At 37.8% G+C, this 22,048-nt stretch overlaps 1 protein-coding gene across 2 annotated transcripts in view; it reads left to right on the forward strand.

The window, feature by feature from the left end:
- ZGRF1 (zinc finger GRF-type containing 1) overlaps positions 1-18,941 on the forward strand; it is an 81,184-nt gene extending 62,243 nt beyond the window's left edge. For both annotated transcript variants that reach the window (XM_029918264.1, XM_029918338.1), the window contains 8 exons: positions 799-876; positions 1,314-1,461; positions 5,544-5,671; positions 7,806-7,929; positions 17,230-17,406; positions 17,541-17,675; positions 18,345-18,606; positions 18,739-18,941. In XM_029918264.1, the coding sequence (XP_029774124.1) occupies positions 799-876; positions 1,314-1,461; positions 5,544-5,671; positions 7,806-7,929; positions 17,230-17,406; positions 17,541-17,675; positions 18,345-18,606; positions 18,739-18,851 (1,165 nt within the window). In that variant the 3' untranslated portion in view covers positions 18,852-18,941. The remainder of the gene's footprint in view (positions 1-798; positions 877-1,313; positions 1,462-5,543; positions 5,672-7,805; positions 7,930-17,229; positions 17,407-17,540; positions 17,676-18,344; positions 18,607-18,738) is intronic.
- Positions 18,942-22,048: the final 3,107 nt, after the last annotated feature.

Below are 22,048 nucleotides of genomic sequence, written 5' to 3' on the forward strand. Positions count from 1 at the left end.
AAAAAAATTTGTTTTAAGTTTGTTTGTTTGTTTATTGTAAGTTTATTTATTTATCTTGAGAGAGAGGTAGAGAGAGAGAACCCCAAGCAGTCTCCACCCTGACAGTGCAGAGCCTGATGTGGGACTCAAACCTGCAAGTCGTAAGATCGTGACATGAGTCAAAATCAAGAGTCAGATGCTCAACTGACTGAGCCACCCAGGCGCCCCAGGATATAAACATTTTTAAGCTTCCTATTATATTTTGCAAAATTGTCCTTCAGAAAGGGGATGATGTATGTATAAGAATGATCATAGCCTTTGGAGGTAGACAGACTTTCTTACCTAGGTTGAATCATGGCTGACTCCACTTATTAGCTGTGTTGCCTCAGTGAAATACCTCACTTTTTTTGGAGTCCTCGTCTCTAAGATGAGATACTATCGTGCAGAGCTATGATGAGTGTTAAATGAGATTACGTATGTAAAGATAAGGTATGTATTCCTAATAAATTCTGATGATAAGTATATGGTAACTATTATTTTCTGTATTACTATGTTGTTAGAGTCAATTTTACATGTGATAAATACTAACATCAATATTTTATAAACATTTAATGAACCCTCAGTTGAATTAAAATTCTCTATAAAATTCATTATATAAAAAGGAATTTTAGCATTTACTCTGAGTTTAGACATTTCAGATTGACTTCTATAACTATAAAATATACTGTTAGACAAAATTTTAGTAACAAATATTATATGAAACTTTGCTTTATATTCTTCTAAATAATCAGAATCTATTTTGCCTTGTTTTCTTTAAAGGCTTCTCAATCTTGGATTTGAAAAGTTCGTCAGAGTTGGGAGTGTTAGGAAGATTGCCAAACCAATTCTACCTTATAGGTAAGAACACTAAAGTCCAGAAGTCACAGAGTGCTCAAAGAAGTATAATATTTTTTTAAAGTTTATTTATTTATTTTTGAAAGAGAGAGCATGTGCACATGTGGGCCCACATGAGTCGGGGGGGTGGGCAGAGAGAGAGGGCAGGAGAAAGAGGGTCCCAGGCTGACTCCACATGCTGTGTGGAGCCTGACACTGGGGCCTGATCCCACCGCTTCGAGATCATGACTTGAGCTGAGTCGGTTGCTCAACTGACTGAGCCACCCAGGGGCCCTAAGAAGTATACTAATTTTATATAACTCTTCCCTTAAACTTGATTCCTGAAGAAGAGTGGAGAAAGCTTTATCTTTTTTTGGTTAACTTAGAAAATCTGTATTTTACTTTTTTATAATGTGAAAATGGGATAAAGAGGGATTTCTTTTATGTGATACTTTTTTTAGTTTGCATGCTGGCTCAGAAAATGAAAGTGAACAACTAAAAGAACTACTTGCACTTCTGAAGGAAGACTTAACTCCTGTGGAAAAGGTCTATGTCAGAAAGAGTATTGAGCAGCATAAACTGGGGACCAATAAAACCCTGCTGAAGCAGGTAAGGCTATTTCTTAATTTCTATGTACCTTTCAGATTGCTTTTAGGCTTGTTGATGGAGAATATGTCCTTTAAATAAAACAAATGCCTGTGACAGTTTAGACTCAGATAAGGTGTGTATGTCTGTCCAGCGCGTGTTTTGTCCTATCACGAAACGGTCTTCATTTTTGTGAACAGATCCAGTTTACCACGACTGAGTTCTCCTTTCTCCTTTTCTGTATTTGTGTGTGCGTGTATTTAAGATATGCTTATTTATTTGTAATTTTGATAGAGAGTATCTGCAAAAAAAGGCAGAGAGATGGGAAGAGAGAGGATCCCATGCAGGTTGGACTGTCAGCACAGAGCCCGACGCGGGATTTAAACTCATGAAACTGTAAGATCATGATCTGAGCCAAAATTAAGAGTCAGACGCTCAACCAACTGAGCCACCTACGTGCTGCCCCTATTGGTAGATCTTTTTATGACCTTAAAGAGGAAAGAGAAGAGGTTTTTTATTATTAATAAGTTCTTATAATTTATTATATAAGTCATATATGAATATATTATTTATAATAATTTTTTATTATTAAGAAAAACCTCCCCTTAAAGAGGAAAGAGAGGTTAGATTTCTTGGCAAGGTAACTGAAACTTTTTTTTTAATTGAAATTTATTGGTTTTTTTTTTCATGTTGTATTTATTTTTTAGAGAGAGAGAGAGACAGCATGAGCAGGGGAGGGGTCAGAGAGAGAGGGAGACACAGATCTGAAGACAGGCTCCAGGCTCTGAGCTAGCTGTCAGCACAGAGCCTGATGCGGGGCTCAAACCCATGAACTGTGAGATCATGACCTGAGCCAAAGCAGGATGCTTTACTGACGGAGCCACCCAGGCGCCCCTGAAACTTTTTCTAGGTGAAATAGGAGAGGAGAAGGAGGTCTGACCTGGGCAAATCATCAAGTGAAATTTGTCTTTAATGCTTTTCTAGAAGGTCAAGCCATTCAGGGTCTGTCTGTATCTGAGAATCTAGGAGGCTCTGATACTTGCTTCTAGGTATCAGGAGGCCACACCGGACACACAGGACCCTTACCTGTAACAGGCAGCATCAGCTTTAGCCCCTTTATCAGCTTCTGGTCCAGAGCAGCTTCCGTCAGCAGGCAGCTGATGAGAAGCTGATTAGGAGCTTCTGCCAATGAGAGGAGAGCATGGAGAAAAGAAAGAGGAATGGAGGAAAGGGGGGTTGTTGGCTTTTGGGACCACATGGACATTGGTCGCTTTCTGCAAGAGATTTGAGAAAATCTGGGAACCTAGGTGGCTCAGTTATGCGACCAACTCTTGATTTTGGCTTAGGTCATGATACCACAGTTTGTGAGTTTGAGACCCACATCGGTGTCTGACTGACAGTGCGGAGCCTGCTTGGGACTCTCTCTCTCTCTCTCTCTCTTTCTCTCTCTCTCTCTCTCTCTCTCTCTGTCTCCTTCTCCCTCTCTCTTTCTCTCCCTCCTTCTCCCTCTAAAAATAAATAAACTTAAAAAGAAATGTATAAAAAGAGATGTGGAAAAATCAACATGCTTGGGTCCTGGTATTACTTAGCTATTTCCAAAATAATGCTGCTTAACAAACCAAACCTCAGTACTTTAAGACAACAAACCCGTGAGTCTAGAGGTCAGTTGTCATTGCCCAGCTTGAGGCTATGGTTCAGGTCTGTCGTTCTGAGAACAGTTGCTGTGGGATGATGGCCTTCTCCTGCCAGACGGCAAAAGTGCAAGAAGGTGGGCTGGATCACACAAATACACTTAGAGCGTTTGTTCTTATTCTGTCTTCTAATACTCCATTTGCCGTAACAGGTCAGACGGCCAAGCCTAGCATCAGTGGGACAGGGACGCACACTCCACCTACTCCCCTGATGGGAAGCACTGCAAAGTCTCCTGGCAAGGTGTGGGTGTTTCATACTCTCACAAGGAAGGAGGGGAAATTGGAAATGATAATCAGTCTGCCACAAATTTTGCTTACAGAAGGCTTCAGACTAGCTGTTATTTTGAGTTATAGAGTCAGCTCTGCTTCCTTCTCCTCAACTCTGCTTCCTTCTTTACTTAATCCAGAAGGGCTTAGTTTGACTGTGTTCAATCAGTGCAAATTAGTCCTTTATGTAAATTATTTACCACTTTTGTCACTTATCTGACATAATATTGATACGTAAGAATAATTGTTAATGACCTCTGATATTTTTCTAAGTGAAAGCCCAGAAAGCCTAATCTGTTCACAAATGAGAACTCTTTTAAAGGAAACATTTTTCTTAAAGTTTTAATGAACAAATTTCCAAGGTCCAATCAGGCATTCAGAGCTAACACATTTCTAAAGTGGCATGTCTTTACAATAAAATTAATTTTAAAAAATGCTTCATGGTTAACTGCTATTTCCTAGTTCAGTAATAAAAATCTCTTCTGTGGTTAGAATCTCAGCAACATAAGGACAAATTAAAAGATATAAATAATATAATATTTTACTGTATTTTTAAATATAATTTATTGTCACATTGGCTAACATACAGTATGTGCAGTGTGCTTCTGGGTTTTGGGGGTAGATTCCCGTTGTTTATCGCTTATGTAAAACACCCAGCGCTCATCCCGACAAGGGCCAAGAACTTAGTTCTTTAGGCTTTTGTATTAGGTATTTATCTAACTGAAAAAATTGCTTCCTGCTTCACGACTCTAGGGTCTTATTCTAAGGTTGTCTTATCAGATACAGTTTCTAGAAATTAAGTGAGGAATGATATTTAAGAGTGGTGCTGTGAGACTATATAGTACTACAGTGTGTCCCCTGCTGGACCATTTTACAAGAGCTGAATATTTTAAAACTGTGGAGTTTAGGGGCGCCTGGGTGGCTGAGTTGGTTGAGCGTCCCACTTTGGCCCAGGTCATGATCTCACGGTTTACGGGTTCAAGCCCCATGTCGGGCTCTGGGCTGACAGCTAGCTCAGAGCCTGGAGCCTGCTTTGGATTCTGTGTCTCTTTCTCTCTCTGCCTATGCCCTCTTCACACTCTGTCTCTGTCTCTCAAAAATAAATAAATGTAAAACTGGAGTCTCTAATATAAAACTTTTTGTTAAAAACAAAAAGAAAGCCTAACTGACAAATGGTTATTGTATGTGTTAAATGTTATTTATTATTAAAGAAAATAAGGTGTTTATAATATTTCTTGTTTCACAGGGTCTGTGGGGGCAGTATTTAATTTGTAAAGCATATTTTTGCCGGTCACATTTGTTGACAAAAAAATGTGATTAGTTTGTGTGGACTGCCTTGCTACCAAGAAGTAGAATTATACTTCACATTGTTAGGAGAGAAAAAAAATGTGTGTGTGTGTGTGTGTGTGTGTGTGTATCTATACACACGTGTGTGTGTGTTTGTGTATATGTGTATGTGTAGCTGTTAGACTACCAGAGCAATAACCACATCTAATTAGAAAATTTAGTCATTTTCCTCTTGTTTATATTTAGTTGCAGAGGTTAAATATGAGCTTTTTTTTTTTTATAAGTCAGACTTTTTGCCTTGAGGATAATGGTATTCTGCTACCATATATGAGACTTATAAGATTCAAATATACTTACAGGACACAAGTACACTTTGATTTACTGTTGTTGAGACATAGTTAGCCATCTTTACTTTCTCAAAGAAGCTAAAATCCTAGTGTGCTTGTAGGTTAAACAGAGTGCAGTTCCTGAGCAGGTTCAGTGCTCTGCGCGGAGAACCGTGGCCTCGTTGGTAATAATACATGTGGTGTTTACTTAGCTTCATCTAGAAGGATAAAGTATGTATGTCTTCCTTGATATTTTTAAATCCTTGATATTATACCTTACTTGCAAATATCAAAATGCGTTTTTTATTTGTTCTTATTAAGGGCTTGTGGTTTAGGTAGCCTCTATTCTGTGATTTCCATTCCCTGTATGTGAATAACAAAAACAGGGAAATAAGGTGATCTGTGATTCCTGGTTGCCAGTAATTAAATTAGGATGGCTCATTTCTGATTTTAGCCTACAAGTTCTTTGGTAAATACATTATCTTATTTTTAGGAAATATTTTAATTAATAATAAATATTCTTATTGTAATAAAGGTGCGGGTAGTTGGAGTTACCTGTGCAGCCTGCCCGTTCCCATGCATGAATGATCTTAAATTTCCTGTAGTTGTGCTGGATGAGTGTAGTCAAATAACTGAACCGGCCTCTCTCCTTCCCATTGCAAGGTAACCTAAAACATTCCTTTCCAAAATGCACTCAGATGTCATAATTATTTCAAATGATTTTCCACTTCAAACTCTTACCAAACTTGTGTGAAAGTCTTAGCAATTTAGGTACTAGAGCGATTTTTTAAAAGAATGCAGAGGGAAATTTGAGGGGGGTTAAGGTATCAAAATTCTGTTAGATCAGAGTTGAGACATTTGGATCACCATCATTTTATTTTTTTAAGTTTTCGTTTTAATTCCAGGTGGTTAACACACAATGCTATATCAGTTCCAAGTGTACAGTGCAGTGACTCATCAATTCTGTGCACCGTCCTGTACTCATCATAGGTGTCCTCTTTAATCCCCATCGTCTGTTGCTCCCCATTCCCCCCACCCACCTCCCCTCTTACAACCATCTATTTGTTCTCTATAGTTGAGAGTTTGTTTCTTGGTTTATCTCTCTCATTTTTCTCCCTTTCTTGTTTATTTTTAAATTCCACAGATGAGTGAATCATATGGTATTTGTCTTTCTTTGACTGATTTATTTCACTTAGCATTATACTCTCTCACTCCATCTGTGTCATTGCAAATGGTCAGATTTCATTCATTTTTTATTGCTGAGTAATATTCCATTGTATGTATATACCACTTCTTTATCCATTCATTAGTGGATAGACACTTGGGCTAATATATCTTGCCTATGGTAAATAATGCTGCTATAAACATAAGAGGGCATGTGTCCCTGTGAATTAGTATTTTTGTATCCTTTGGGTAAATACCCAGTAGTGCAGTTGCTAGATCATAGGATAGTTCTATTTTTAACTTTTTGAGGAACCCCTACACTGTTTTGCATGGTGGCTGCACCAGTTTGTATTCCCACCAACAGTGCACAAGAGTTCCTTTTTCTCCACATCCTTTCCAACACCTGTTGTTTCTTGTGTTGTTGATTTTGGCCATTCTAACAGGGGTGAGGCAGTATCCCCTTGTTTTGATTTCCATTTCCCTGATAATAGATCACATAATTTTTAAAGCCTTGATAACACACTATTGCTAGGATTATACTAGGACATTACAGGTTTCTCAACTAGTTTAAAGGTTCTTCTTTAGTCCTAATTTGAAAACCTAAGTCTACTGAAGAATGTCCGTCAGTTGCTTATTTTAATAAAGTTCCAGTGTTTAGGTTCTGAAAATAAAATGTATATTATGAAAGGATATAAACTAAATACAGAAAAAATAAGTTGAAAATGAAAATTTGTCTATTAAAATTTAGAAGACTGTGAAATCTTCTAAGAGTTCATGTATCAGCTAATTGAAACATTCTAGTTTTAAGGCATCTCTGAGGGATCCTAAAGGCAGTGGAAAGAGTGCTAGACTTGGGGTCAGTAGGCCTGAGTTCTAATCCTTGTTCTGTCCCCAGTTAATGAGGATTTGCCTGGGACTTGGGATGTCCTGCACCATGGGAATTTCAGTTTAAATAGGGACAGTCCTGGACAGACCAAGATGAATTGGTCACCCCACTCAGGAGCCAGGAATGGAGGACTAGTAAGCCCTTGCATGGAGGATAAAGGAATAATACTTGCCGAGCGCCTACTGTATACTAAATGCATTATATATTTCACTAAGTCCTTTTAACAGTTATGCAAGGTAGTAACCCATCCAGGTTACTGGTAAGAGTGCTGAAGCTTGGAGAAAAATAACTTGTGTCCATAGAATGTAATAGAGTTGAGATTTAGATACAAGTTTTTATACAAAAAAATTAGACATTTTCCCACGATTTCCAACCTCGATTTAAAAAGACATTTAGCCCCAGGAACCTAATTTATTTCTTCTCTAAGCAAGAGTTTAAGCCAAATGACTTCTAAGAAAGCCTCTAAGTTTATAGAATTTAAAGGTCATTGTTTCTCAAAATATGTTTTGTAAAATGCTAATTTCATGCTGGGGCAGAGGGGACATTTAGTAAGCTTTATGTAGGAAAAAGTTGCAAAGGACTTTTTACAGAGTAAGTTCAAATCCTTTTAATACATTTATTAACATTATTAAGCCTTGTTAGTTCCCAGAACTCCTTAGGAATACATCTTGGAAAGTAGTGCAACAAATGATGTCAATGCATGCCTTCTCTTGTTGCTTTGATTAATTTTTGGAATTCTGTTTCTAGGTTCGAGTGTGAAAAGCTGATTCTTGTTGGAGATCCTAAACAGCTTCCTCCTACTATTCAGGGTTCTGATGCAGCTCATGAAAATGGATTGGAACAAACTCTTTTTGATCGACTTTGCTTAATGGTACTACTGTTCAATTCATACAGAAATATCACTTATGGATTATATACTGTGTAGATTGATAGAAAATGAAAATATTAGAAGACCTAGTCCCTGCCCAAAATAATTGTAACGGTTTAGAAAGTACCCCTCTTAGAGATAAGTAGCACCCTGTAATTTAAGTGCCCTTTTATAAAATGAATCTTTTCCCCATGTACTACTTCAGTAGTGGGTAGTAAATATATTGCTTTTGCTCTAAAATCTAAAAATACTCTATAATGTCTCTATATTATCTGTCCCCCATTTTAGAGCTGTTGTAGAGTGAGGCTTTGCATTTAAAAGAATTTTTTAATTAAACATATGTGTGTGTGTGTGTGTGTATATATATATATATATATACACGTATATATATATATATATATATATATAAAAACACATTTATTTTCAGGGAGAGAGAGAGAGGGAGAATGAGCGGGGAAAGAGCAGAGAGAGAGGGAGACACAGAATCCCAAGCAGGCCCTGCGCTATCAGTGCAGAGCCCAACACAGGGCTCAAACTCATGAACCATGAGATTATGACCGGAGTCTAAATCAAGGGTCTGTTGCTTAACAAACTGAGCCACCCAGGCTCTCCTAATTATTAATATGTTTTTAAGTAGAGGTGACACTCACTTAATGTAAACTAACCATTGTTAAAGTGAATAATTTGGTGACATTTAGTACGTTCACAATACTGTGTAACCACGGGCTCTATTTATTTTAAAACATTTTTACCACCCAAAATAAAACCCCATACCCATATAGCAGTTTCTCCATTCACTCCTCTCTCCAGACCCTGACAACCACGAGTCTATTTTCAGTCTGTATAGATATATCTAGTCAGGACATTTTATATCAGACAGTCTTACAACTTCATATTGTATACAATCTAGAGTCGGTACAATATGTGACCTTTCGTGCCTGGCTTCTGTCACTTAGCAAAGAGTTTTTGCAGCTCAGCCACATTATAGCATATATCAGTACTGTATTACGTTAAAAAAATACATTCACAATGTACTGCAGCCATCACTCGACTCATTTCTAAAACTTTTTCATTATCCCAACAGAAACTTTGTACCCATTAAACAATAGTTCCTCATACACTTCTTTCCTGAACTCGTGGTAGCCTCTATTCTGCTTTCTGCCTCTGAATTTTCCTACTCTAGGTGCTTCATATAGGTACAGTCACATGGTATTTGTCCTTTTGTGTTTGGCTTATTTACTTGGCATAATACATCCAGAGTTTGTCCATGTTGTAGTATTTGTCAGAATTTCATTCTTTGTTAAGGCCAAATAATATTCCATTGTGTATAATACCACATTTCACTTATCCACTCATCTGTGAATGGATATTTGGGCTGTTTCTGTCTTGCATCTGTCATGACTAACTGCCGCGACCACTGTTTACAGAACCCTGTGCAAGCCTCTGCTTTCAGTTCTTTTGAGTGTACACACAGCCGTGCCACGACTGGGTTATGCAATAATTTTATGGTTTTTTTTAATCCATTCTTTTTCTTTTTTCTTTTTAAGTATTTTTCTTAATGTTTTATTTATCTTTGAGAGCGAGACAGCGTGAGCAGGGGAGGGTCAGAGAGAGGGAGACACAGAATCCAAACACAGGCTCCAGGCTCTGAGCTAGCTGTCAGCACAGAGCCTGACGTGGGGCTCAAACCCACGAACCACGAGATCATGACCTGAGCTGAAGCTGGAGGCTCAATCGACTGAGCCACTCAGGTGCTCCTCTCTTTATTTTTTAAGTTTGTATTCAAATTCCAGTTAGTTACCATACAGTGTCACCATTAGTTTCGGGTGTACACTACAGTGATCCAACACGTCCATACAGCACCCAGTGCTCATCACCAGTGCCCTCCCTGGTCCTCATCACCTGTTTAACCCGTCCCTCACCCGCTTACCCTGGTGACCGTATCAGCTGGTTTTCTGTAGTTGAGAGTCTGTTTCTTTTCTTTTTTTTTTTCATTTTTTTAAGCGTTTATTCATTTTTGAGAGAGAGAAACAGAGCACAAGCGGGGGTGGGACACAGAGAGAGGGGAGCAGAATCCGAAGCAGGCTCCAGGCTCTGAGCTGTCAGCTGGAAACCTGAACTCACGAACCGTGAGATCAGGACCTGAGCCTAAGTCAGACACGTAACTGACTGAGCCACCCAGTCACCCCTTGACAGTTTCCTTTGATGAACAAAAGTTCCATAATTTTAGTAAAACCCAATTTACCGATTTTTTTTCCTTGTGTTGATTGTGCCTCTGGGGTCATATCCATAAACCTTGTCCAGTATCATACAGATTTCCCCCAGTGTTTTCTTCTAAGAGTTTTATTGTCTTGGTCTTACATTTAACTTAAGAGTCTCTGATCCATCTTGAGTTTATTTTTCTAAAGGTATAAGATATGGTCCAGTTTTTTTTTTCCATGCAAATTTAGTTTTCCCAGCATCATTTGTCAAAACAAATCTGTCCTTTCCCCATTGAATGGGTTTGGCATCCTTGTCAAAAATTAGTTGACTATGTGTAGGTTTATTTCTGGGCCCTCTATTATATTCCATTGGTCTATATTATTTAATTTTTTATGGCTGAGTAATATTCCATTGTATGCATATACCATACTTTGCTTATCTACTTATTATTTCTATTGTCTTGATGCAATATTGTAAATCAAGCTATTTTTATAAGCACATTAAAATACTACAGCCAAAAGATTATAGAAAATCTGCCAGAAGAAAAATGTTATCAATGTTGCTAGTTTAAATCGCATTTAAGGAGTTAATTTTGCTGTTTGAACTTTCAATAATCTGTACTTTTATGTGTGTGGGGGAGAGAGAGAGGGTGTAAGAGAGCAAAGAGCAGAGAGAGAGAGGGAGAGAGAGAAGTGGGGCTCACCCGAAGCAGGGCTCATGCTAACCCTAAGTGGGGCTTGTGCTCATGAACCATGAGATCATGACCTGAGCTGAAATCAGATGCTTAACTTACTGAGCCCCCAAGATACCCAATATTCTGTACTTTCTTAACAGAAGAAGAAAAATGGAAATGAAACTGAAAGAATGATTAAATTTAAAATAAGTGTTTCTTCACCCTTAAGGGATAGTATTTCCTAAAAGATCTTTCTAATGAGATTTTAGATGGATGGATTGATTGCTTTGCTCTGAAAGGTAGACATACTATTGCTCTCATGCTTTCCCTCCTTTTCTTATCCCTTCCAACATTCCTATTTTTGTTAGTTACATTATTATCCTTTTTGTTCTATAATTTGATTTGTATAATTATTTAGAAACATTCTATGTATTTTTAACTTTATAAAAAAGTTATATATAGAGAGAGTGCATGCGTGGGTGCACACTCATGCATGGGGTGGGGAAGCAGAGAGAGAGAGAGAGGGAGAGAGAGAGAGAAAATCCTAAGCAGGCTCCACACCGTCAGCATAGAGCCCCGACCCAAGGCTCAGTCTCACAAACTGTGAGATTATGACCTGAGCTGAAATCAACAGTCAGACATTTAACTGACTGAGCCACCCAGGTGACCCTAGAATTAGTTCTATAGTTAGAAGTTTCAGTATCATACATCTGGGTACCTTGGACTGCATCATCATTTTTTTTTTCCAAAAAATGGGTTATAGATGCATACTTTCCTCAGTCCTTTTTGTCTCAAATGTATTGCTTTTAAGTATAAAAAGGCCTCTTGGCTTATTGAATAGTTGCATCAAGTATTACTCTGAATTTTAGAGGCCAGCCTGTTTATTTTCCTCTTGTAATGATTTATTTTTTCTACCTGGATACAAGAACTCTTTTATAACCTTAAAGTTTATAAATTGGCCACAATATATCTCAGTGTGGAGCTTTCTGCAACTTATTCTGTAATGTAAATTCTCTCAAACTGGAGATTCTTTTGTTTCTTTGTTTCAGGAAAGGTTTTTGCTCCACCTAATGAATTCTCTACCAGTAGCTTAGTCTGTGCAGGATGCTATAACAAAATACCGTAGACTGGGTGGCTTAACCAACAGACATTTATTTCTCACAGTGCTGAAGCCTGGGAAGGCCAAGATCAAGGTACCTTCAGATTCAAGAATGCTCTTCTTGACCATGTCCTCAGCTGATGGAAAGAGGAAAAAAGAAACTCTGGCCTCTTCCTCTGCTGATAAGGAAATTAATCTTATCATAAGGGCCCCATCCTCCTGACCTCATCTAAATGTAATTACCTTCCAAAGGCCCCGCCTCCAAATTCCATCTCCGTGGGTTTAGGGCTGCAAAATAGGAATTGGGGTCGGGTACACAGTTGGTCTGAAATACAGAGGTCTCCCAGTTATTTTTATATTGGGCATCTATATTTGTTTTCATTAATGTTACTTTAATTTTATCTTCATTATCTGTGAAGGCTTTCTACTATGCCTATTCCCCTTACGTTGAAGTTCCAGCGAGTTTTGATTTGGGTTGTAGTGAGTTTTATGAAGAAATTCCATTTGTTCTTTGCTGCCTTTAGTTCTTTAATGATACTATTTTGAAAATTAGTTTGTTTCCTTAGGATTGAAATTTCCCTTTTAATCATTGTCTTTTCAATATCTCACTGTGGAGATTTTATTTCACTTAGTTATATTCTGATCATCCTCTAAAGCTTGATACTTGAAGAAAACTTTCTTCTGTTTCTTTGTTACATTTTGTCTAGGCTGGGTTCTATACATATCATTTGCATTGTCTTCCATTATTTTGTTAATTTGGGGGGGAAAGCTGTAGCACATTAGCATAGTTGTCATTCCAGTTTGATCTCCAGATGTTCATGCTCGGGTAGCTCTCTCATATTTGTAATCTGTATTCTTTATTTTCTTGGTACCCTGAAAACAGGTGTGGAGAGTGTGGTAGGGGTCGGATCGGAATAGAACTAAATTAAGAATGTGTACTGTCTTTTTTTTTTTTTTTTTGCTTAAATGGGCTCTCTCAATTCTCAAGTTTTATTAAATATCCAGTATGAGGATTCATTCCACATGGTTAGAGGTATTGTCCCTTTCCCAGACGAGGAATATTCTTGGACTTAAGGTGTCTCCCCCAGTTTTATGTTTCATCCTCAGAGCTCAGTTTACTTTCCCTAGTTCCTGCTAATCTTAGGAGCCATTTCTATTTTATGACTTCTAGAGAAGTTAGGAATCTCACCATACAAATGGTCCTTGACTTACAATATTTTGACTTAACAATTTCAACTTTATGATGATGTGAAATTGATACACATTTAGTGGAAACTATCCTTTGAAGCTTGGATTTTGATCATTTCCCAGCTAACGATGTGTTGTAGGATCCTCTCTCATGATGCTGGGCAGTGCAGCGCGCTGGACCTCTGCCATCAGCGACATGATCATGAGTGTAAACAGCCAGTACGCTTACAACCATTTGTACCCATACAGCCATTCTGTTTTTTACTCTCAGTATCGTATTAAATAAATTACATGAAATATTCAATACTTCATTATAAAGTAAGATTTGTGTTAGAGGATGTAGCCCAATTGCATGCTAATCTAAGTATTCTGAGCATGTTTAAGGTAGAATAGGCTAAGCTATCATGTTCCATAGGGTAAGTGTATTAAATGCATTTTCACTTATGATATTTTCACCTTATGATGAGTTCATCAGGATGTAAGCCCATCATAAGTCAAGAAAGATCTATACTACATTTCTCCCTTCACTTTAGAATTCTGTTTCTTTCTATACAAGCACTTTATAAACTTTATGACACCGAGTTAGCTCTAAACTTTCCTTTGGTGCATGGCTACTGAATTTTTCCTTTGCTGTTGTTTTTAGTATTTTATTGTAGATGTTTCTTTAGATATTGGAGAATGGATTCTGCAAGGCAACGTTATTCCACCTTTTTCAGAAGTTTCCCCTTACACTGAGTTTCAAGTTGTGTTGTTTTGAGTTGAGTTGTACTCAATTTTGTGAAGACTCAAGCTTTAGTTATCTTGAGTTATTAATTGTAACTGAATTGAATCATACAACTTTCTATCCCTTCCATGATAAGTTGGTTTCCAGATTCTTTTGAATCAGACCTTTCCTTTGGCTTTTTAAAAATCCTAATTTAAAAAATTATTTAGATTCTTAAAACATTTTTAAATAGGTAACCTAGTCACATGATTCAAAATGCAAATTTTAAAGGAACCACAAAGTGAAGACTTTTGCTCCTGTCCCCCAGCCACTCAGTTTCTTTCCCCCAAATCACTGTCATCTTTTTCTTGTATTCTTCTAGTGATAATTTATGCCAATGTAAGCGAATACATAAAATATTTTCCCCCTTTTACAAATGCTACCATCCCATGCATGCTGTTATGCTCTTTGCTCTTTCACTTACCTGTTGTTGATGATTTTTAAAATATGAGATAGATTATTGAAGGAATTTTAAGAGGGCAAATAAAGGATAGACTGAAGAGTGGATTTATTTATGGAATGTAATAGAATTGGATTTATGAAATGGAATATATAAAACAGTTAAGGTGAATGAACTTGATCCACATAGATAATTCTCATAAGCATAGTAGATGTTGAAAGAAGCAAGGTACAAAGTTATATATAGTATAAAATACAATTTATGTGAATTTCAAAAATACAACAAATAATGTGTATTATTCATAGATACATGCCTATGTATTAGCCATGTAATGCTTGCATGGGAATACCATAAAACACATTTGGTATTGGAGCTATTTCTAGAGAAGATGGTAGAGAAATAGATGAGGGTGAGGGGTAGCTATGTAGGTCACATTTCATGTTTTAACAAAAAAGAAATCTGAAACAAAATGACCAAATACTAATGTCAGATTTGTGTGGTACATACATTAGTATTGTATATATATATGTTTTTTGCTCTTCTATATATTTGAACTAGTTCAGAATTAATTAAAAAATAAAAATAATATCTATTACTCATTCTAGAAAATGTGGAAACTACAGAAAACTAAAAGGTTAAAAAAAATATCTATGGGGCGCCTGGGTGGCTCAGTCGATTAAGCGTCCGGCTTCGGCTCAGGTCATGATCTCACGGTTGGTGGGTTCGAGCCCCGCGTTGGGCTCGGTGCTGACAGCTAGCTCAGAGCCTGGAGCCTGTTTCAGATTCTGTGTCTCCCTCTCTCTCTCTGACCCTCCCCTTCTCGCTCTCTGTCTGTCTCTCTCTCAGAATAAAATAAAGACATAAAAATTAAAAAAAAATCTATAATAACCTCACTGCCTCCAAGAGAAAATCCTTTTTAATATTTTGGTATCGTTCCTTCCAGCTTTTGTCCTAGGGGTTTCTGCATATAACAAACATATACACTGTAAGAATACATATGTTTGATATATGCTCACACGATGAAATATTATTCAGCCATAAAAAAGGAAGTCCTGCCACTTGCAACAACATTAATGTACCTTGAGAGCATTATGCTAAATGAAATCAATCAGAAAGACGTAAATACCATAAGTTATCACTATATGTAGAATCTAAAAAAAGCTGACCTCATAGAAGCAAAGAGTAGAATGGTGGTTACCAGGAACTGAGAGGTAGAAAGGTAGGAAGAGGGAGATGCTGGTCAAAGGGTAAAAGGGCATAAATTTCCAGTTATAAGATGAATACATTCTGGGGATCTAATTAACAACATGGTGATTATAGTTAATAACACCATATTATATACTTGAAAATTTCTGAGATAGTAGATGTTGCATATTCTCACTATTAAAAAAGATGGTAAATTATGTGATGTGTTGGAGATGTTAGCTAATGCTATTGTGGTAGTCAGTTTGCAATATGTAAGTGTATCAAATCAATTCATGGTACACTTCAACTTATACAGTTATGTTATATGTCAGTTATATCGCAATAAAGTTGTAAAAATGCACATGTATTTTTACATAGTTGAGACTATGCCACATAGTTTCTATCCTGCATTTTTTAAACTTTGCATTATAATAAACCATTTCCCTGTGTTATTACTAGCTTTGTAATCATTACTATTGTCACGAATATTTTAATCACCAAATATTATGTGAATGTACCATAAGTTAGTCATTTCTCTAACATTGTTTCTAGTACTAAAGAATGAGCCTTTGAATTAAGATGATCCTTTGAGACTTTTTATCCTTTGAACATATTTTGTATTCTCAGCAGAGGTTTCACATGCCCACTGACTTAGACTCATCCACAAACTTATGCCCTAAATAATACAGAGGACTGGGTTTGTTCCTTACTGTTTTTCTCCCATAAAAGATACCTTGTCTGTGTGATCGTTAATCCTGCCTTTAGCTATGTATTATTATTCTTATTAGGGTAACTTGTAGTTATTCAAAATGTTCAAATAATGCTCCAGAACACTTTGCAAATAAAGTGCATGTTCTAGAAGAGCCCTAAACTGGATGGAATGTGGACTTTACGACGCACTAACAAAATTGGAAACTTCTTTGAAGATTCAAAATGAAAGACGATTTGTGCCCAAGGAAGAAATTAATGACCTATCAACAACTCTTTCTAATGTTTTTTAAAAGAATTTTTAGTGTCATTTATTTTTGAGAGAGAGAGAGACAGAGCGCAAGTGGGGGAGGGGAGAGAGAGAAGGAGACAGAATCTGAAGCAGGCTCCAGGCACTGAGCTGTCAGCACAGAGCCCGACATAGGGCTCGAACCCACAAACCATGAGATCATGACCTGAGCCGAAGTCAGACTGACTTAAGCCACCCAGGTGCCCCTCTAATATAGATTTTTTTTTTTTAATTTATTTTTAAAATATTTTTTGATCTTTTTTTATTTATTTTTGAGAGAGAGAGAGACAGCATGAGCAGGGGAGGGTCAGAGAGAGAGGGAGACACAGAATCTGCAGCAGGTGCCAGGCTCTGAGCTAGCTGTCAGCAGAGCCCAACGCAGGGGCTTGAACCCACGAACCATTAGATCATGATCTGAACTGAAGTCGGATGCTGGACGATTTACCCACTGAGCCACCCAGGCGCCCCTAATATATTTTTTTAAAGATTCCTTTTCAATCTAGTGTCAGGCTGACTCCACATACATTATTAAACCATAATGTTAGGTGCCAAACATTAGTTAGTAAGTCTAACATTTGATATGCTTTATACTTTATAATTTTGTGGTTGGTTGCCATGAAGATATTTTTAGTAATTAAAAATTTGTATTTATAGTCTGTTTTATTATGGTTGTAATTCATTTACTAAGAGCTCAATACAGTCAATATGTTGATATTTAAAAATTTTTAAATACTATCTTTTTTCCCCCTAAGGAAAAACAACGCTGTAATTTTTTTTCTGCATTTAAATTTCTTAGGGTCATAAGCCAGTTCTGTTGAGAACCCAGTACCGTTGTCACCCTGCAATCAGTGCTATTTCTAATGACCTGTTTTATGAAGGAAACCTCATGAATGGCATTTCAGAAACCGAGAGGAGCCCTTTATTGGAATGGCTCCCAACTCTGTGTTTCTATAACGTTCAAGGACTGGAACAGGTAAATGACATTAATGAGAGCCAACATGGGGTTTCGTTTCCGGATTTAATTTTATTGTTGTTGTTTATATGGTTTTCTTGGTCTTTCCATAGCCTTTCTGGGAAATACAATTTAGGCTCTGTTTCGTATTCCAGATTGAAAGAGATAACAGCTTTCATAATGTGGCAGAAGCCGCTTTCACCCTCAAGCTGATTCAATCACTGATTGCAAGTGGGACGGCAGGCTCAGCGATTGGGGTGGTAACTTTATACAAATCCCAGGCGCACAAGGTTCGTGTTACCTACTAGGGCACTTAGATACTAAAACTCTTTGTTATGCTATTTGATAATTACATTTATAGTAGTTGGGTTTGGTACTTAAAAATTTTTCGGAGTATAACATTTTTAAAGATTATTATTTTTGTGTGGTCTGGGTTTTTTTCTGTATAATTTAATGTAAACCTTGTTAGCTGTAAATTCAGTTTACAGCTGTTAGGGCAAAAATGCAAATAAACAAATTAGAGGGAAGAAAATACAGCGTATGCTTTGTGTTTGGGGCCAGATGGGATTCAATCTTTGTTTTTCAAAATGTTCTTTCATTATTATTTCATTTTATTAATAAATCAAAAATAGATAGCAGATATTAATGTACACATAAACCATTTACTTCTAACTAGTTTTTACTTTTTTCTTTTTTTCAGTATTTTTTCATTTGTTTTATTATCAATTTATCATTAGTATATCTGGATGAATTCCCCAGCAATAGATAAATCATCACTTTTGATTTTGTTTCCTAATTTATATTGTCATCTAGTTACTTATGACTCATTTTAGAAACTACCAAATCTATGTGAATCATTAAAAAATAAAGAAAATTACCTACTGCTAGTTGCTGTGTAGATTCAGGGCTTAAGTTCTTCATGGTCCCTTCCCTGTATGGTCTCTTCTTTTCCTCCACAGCTTTGCCATTCACTCGGTGCCGTGGACTTCGATCACCCTGGTATTAAAGCTGTGCAGGTATCCACAGTAGATGCTTTCCAGGGAGCCGAAAAGGAGATCATTATTCTGTCCTGTGTAAGGACAAGACAAGTAGGATTTATTGATTCAGAAAAAAGAATGAATGTTGCATTGACCAGAGGAAGGAGGCATTTACTGATCGTGGGAAATTTAGCCTGTTTGCGGAAAAATCGACTCTGGGGACGCGTGATCCAACACTGTGAAGGTAAAATAAAAATATGTTTAATTCAAGTATTTTGAGTTAGTGCTTGGAGGGGTTCAGGTAGGACTAGCTCTGAACCTGCCACTGTGTGAGCCTACTGAAATACCGTTGTCTCACATTTTATCTCTTTCTAAGGAAGGGAAGATGGATTACAACATGCGAGCCAGTATGAACTCCTGCTGAACCGTCTTCTTAAAGATTATTTCGAAAAACAAGCTGAAGAAAAACAAAAAAAAAGAGTGAAATAGAAAAATCTCATTCACAAAAAGTCATGGCATAGATCATTTGCATTTATATAAATTCATTTTGCACTATATATATTTTTATTATAATTTTTATTACCCTAAAACGTTATTGATAAAACTTTATATTTATATAACATTATATCAACTACATATAAAATTTTTTTCTTCAAAAATATGTACATACTTATATTCAGATAGGCAGATGTTGAAGGTAGTATAAAATCTTACTAATATACTTTTTTTTTCTAAAAATCACGGTTTCTTTTTGCTAAAGGAATAAATTTTACAAAGAGCATGGAAAAGCCTTCCTGGAGAATGCCAATGTTATTTAAAAAATAAGTAAATATCTCAAAAACTCATCAGTTAGAACATGGCTACACAGTTGTATCAATACACCGCTTTCTCAACTACAGCTCTATCAGAATCTTTAAAAAAGAAATACCTATATAATGCCCGGTTATAAGTAAAAACATATTCACAATACTTTTTAGAAATATAAAAAGAAGAAGAAAACTACTAAAAATGTACTCCTGGAGATAGCAGTGCTCAGTACATGGCCTTGACCAGCACCCAGCACCATAGCTGGTATTACAGGTACTCAGTAAGTAGCTGTTGGATGAATGAACAAACGAATGAATGAAAGACTGCCTTTGGCTCATTCCATCTAGGCGTCTTCTTATGCGTTTATTCACATGGTAGTTATGAGTATATAAAAGGCTTCACTCAGCAATGCGTGGGGCTGTGAATTCAGTTCTCAAATGCAGTGGGAGAAGCAGCTTTGACGCTGCTAAAGCTCTTTGTTGTCTTAACTCAAACCAATCCACATTCCAAGTTCCCTGGCTGAACAGGACCACTGGCTTTGCTGGTCAAACTCCTGGCTCTGCTGTCTACCTCTCCGTTTGAGTGCTGCTGGGCCACACAGTTTCCAGGAGTTGTCACCAGCGCTTCTGGTCAGATGGGGGCGAAAGCCGCTGTTCACAGGGATGGGGCTATGTTGAAGCTCCTTTGTCTGGGTGGGAAGGGAAGAGGCTACTTCAGGCTCCTCTGAAGTTTCCCTGGGAGGAGCCAGAAGTTACCCTCAGTCTGGGCTCTGAATTAACCCCTCTGCCTGTGTGTAGCGTGGGAACACTCCACTCCCAGGGCTGGCTTTGTTCCGGGGACAGTCAGCTCTGCCCACCCGCTTCTCTGCTCTACTGCTGCTGCTGGACCCGGATTCCGGGAGTCAGATGGGGCCCTAAGACACTCCACGGCGGGTGGAGCTCTGATTCAGGTCTTCGGCTGTGCCTGGGACAAGCCAGGCTTTAGGGCTGGCAGAATTCATTTGAGGAACTAAATCAGGCAGAGCTGTATCCTGCTGCGTTCCCTGATCAGAGTTTTACAGATAAGCAAAATCTCTGACTGGGATTACTTCTTGGGCACTGCAGGTGTGAACTCAGTCTGACTGTTCTGGTTGTTGTAGCCCCCGCCTCCTTTGTCATACTCAGATTCCCAGTGGCTGGGCCCTGCAGCTTCCCTAAGAGCCCCCATGGACTGAGGTCAGAGTAGGGGCTTCCTTAAAGTGACCCAATGCTGGGGATGACTGACTGTTCCTACTGGGCCTCTTTTCTCACTGGAAGATCCAGAGGCTCAGGGAAGACCTCGCCAAGTGGTGCTCTGCTATTTCGGATGAGGGACAATGTGGTCAACATGTGGTCACTTCTTACCCTTTTAATGCAGTCTGTCCTGGTCTCTGTGATGTGGAAGTGTTTCAGCCTCATGTTTGTGTTCTAGGATTCTCTCTGTGGTGTCTTATTCTTGAATGGTTGTCATTCTTGTGGGGAGGGGGAGCAAAATCAGGAACAACCTATGTCACCATCTTGCTGATGTCACTGCTAAATTTGTTTAGATGTTTATTTATTTTGAGAGAGAGTGTGTGTGCTCTCGTGTGCACATGATTGAAGGAGGGGCAGAGGGAGAGGGAGAAAGAGAATCCCAAGCAGACAGCGTGGAGCCCAATGTGGGTCTCGATCCCATGACCATGAGATCATGACCTGAACCAAAATCAAGAGTCAGACTCTTAAATGAGCCACCCAGGCACCCCCCGCAATTTTTTGATTATGAAAAGAATATATTCTCTTTGTAAAAAATTTGTTAAATACAGCAGAGTATACAATAGAAAACAAAAAGCACCTAGGGACCTAGCACCCAGAGATAATTGTTGCTAACATGTGTATATGTAAGTAAGTTAAGCCATTTGTGGTATGATTTTAAACTTTAAGACAGGAACATTTACTCATTCTATATAGAAAAGTGGGAAGGACTTGATTATAATTAACAGCAATGAAGTGTTTGTCTTTATCAGTTAAAACAATGTCAGTGACCAGGGTCAGTAAGTACTCATTTTTTTTAATGTTCATTTTTGAGAGAGAGACACAGAGTGTGAGTGGGGGAGGGCCAGAGAGAGAGGGAGACACAGAATCAGAAACAGGCTCCACGAACCCACGAACCATTAGCTCATGACCTGAACTGAAGTCAGTCGCTTAACTGACTGAGCCACCCAGGTACCCCACTAAATACTCATTTTAAAGATGAGGAAAATGGCTTACTTGAATTATTTTGCGATAAAAAATGACCAGTCTACGTCTGTAAAACTATTCCTTGATGTTTGGGAAAAAATAAAGCCATTGAGAAAACAAACCTTGTTTTATAATTCTCCAAGCCTTGTCCCAAATATGTTATTGATTATAACAGCAATTGCACGTTTAAGCGTTCATCCAAACTGTGAAGAAATGAGATTGTTGATTTCTCTTTGAAGGTCTTTGAAAGTCTACTTTTGCTGCCAGGATCCACTTTGCTGCTTAATGCAAGAAAAACTGATTGCCAACAAAGAAGTTTAATAGCTGAGCTGGTGATTCTTAAAATTCGTATTTTCAAAAGTTGACATAAAAAGAATATGTATGTTTCATACTCTGCTGTCAAACCCTGTCCTAAGAAATATACATTTCAAGGAGCGCCTGGGTGGCTTGGTCAGTTAAGCCGCAGACTTTGGCTCAGGTCATGATCTTGGGGTTCATGAGTTTGAGCCCCACATCGGGCTCTGTGCTGACAGGTCAGAGCCTGGAGCCTGCTTCAGAGTCTGTGTCCCCTTCACTTTCTGCCCTTCCCCTGCTCACACTCTGTCTCTCTGCCTCTCAAAAATAAAGAAACATTAAAAAAAATTT

The sequence above is a fragment of the Suricata suricatta genome, chromosome 1, assembly GCF_006229205.1.
Source record: "Suricata suricatta isolate VVHF042 chromosome 1, meerkat_22Aug2017_6uvM2_HiC, whole genome shotgun sequence".
Taxonomy (NCBI): Eukaryota; Metazoa; Chordata; class Mammalia; order Carnivora; family Herpestidae; genus Suricata; species Suricata suricatta.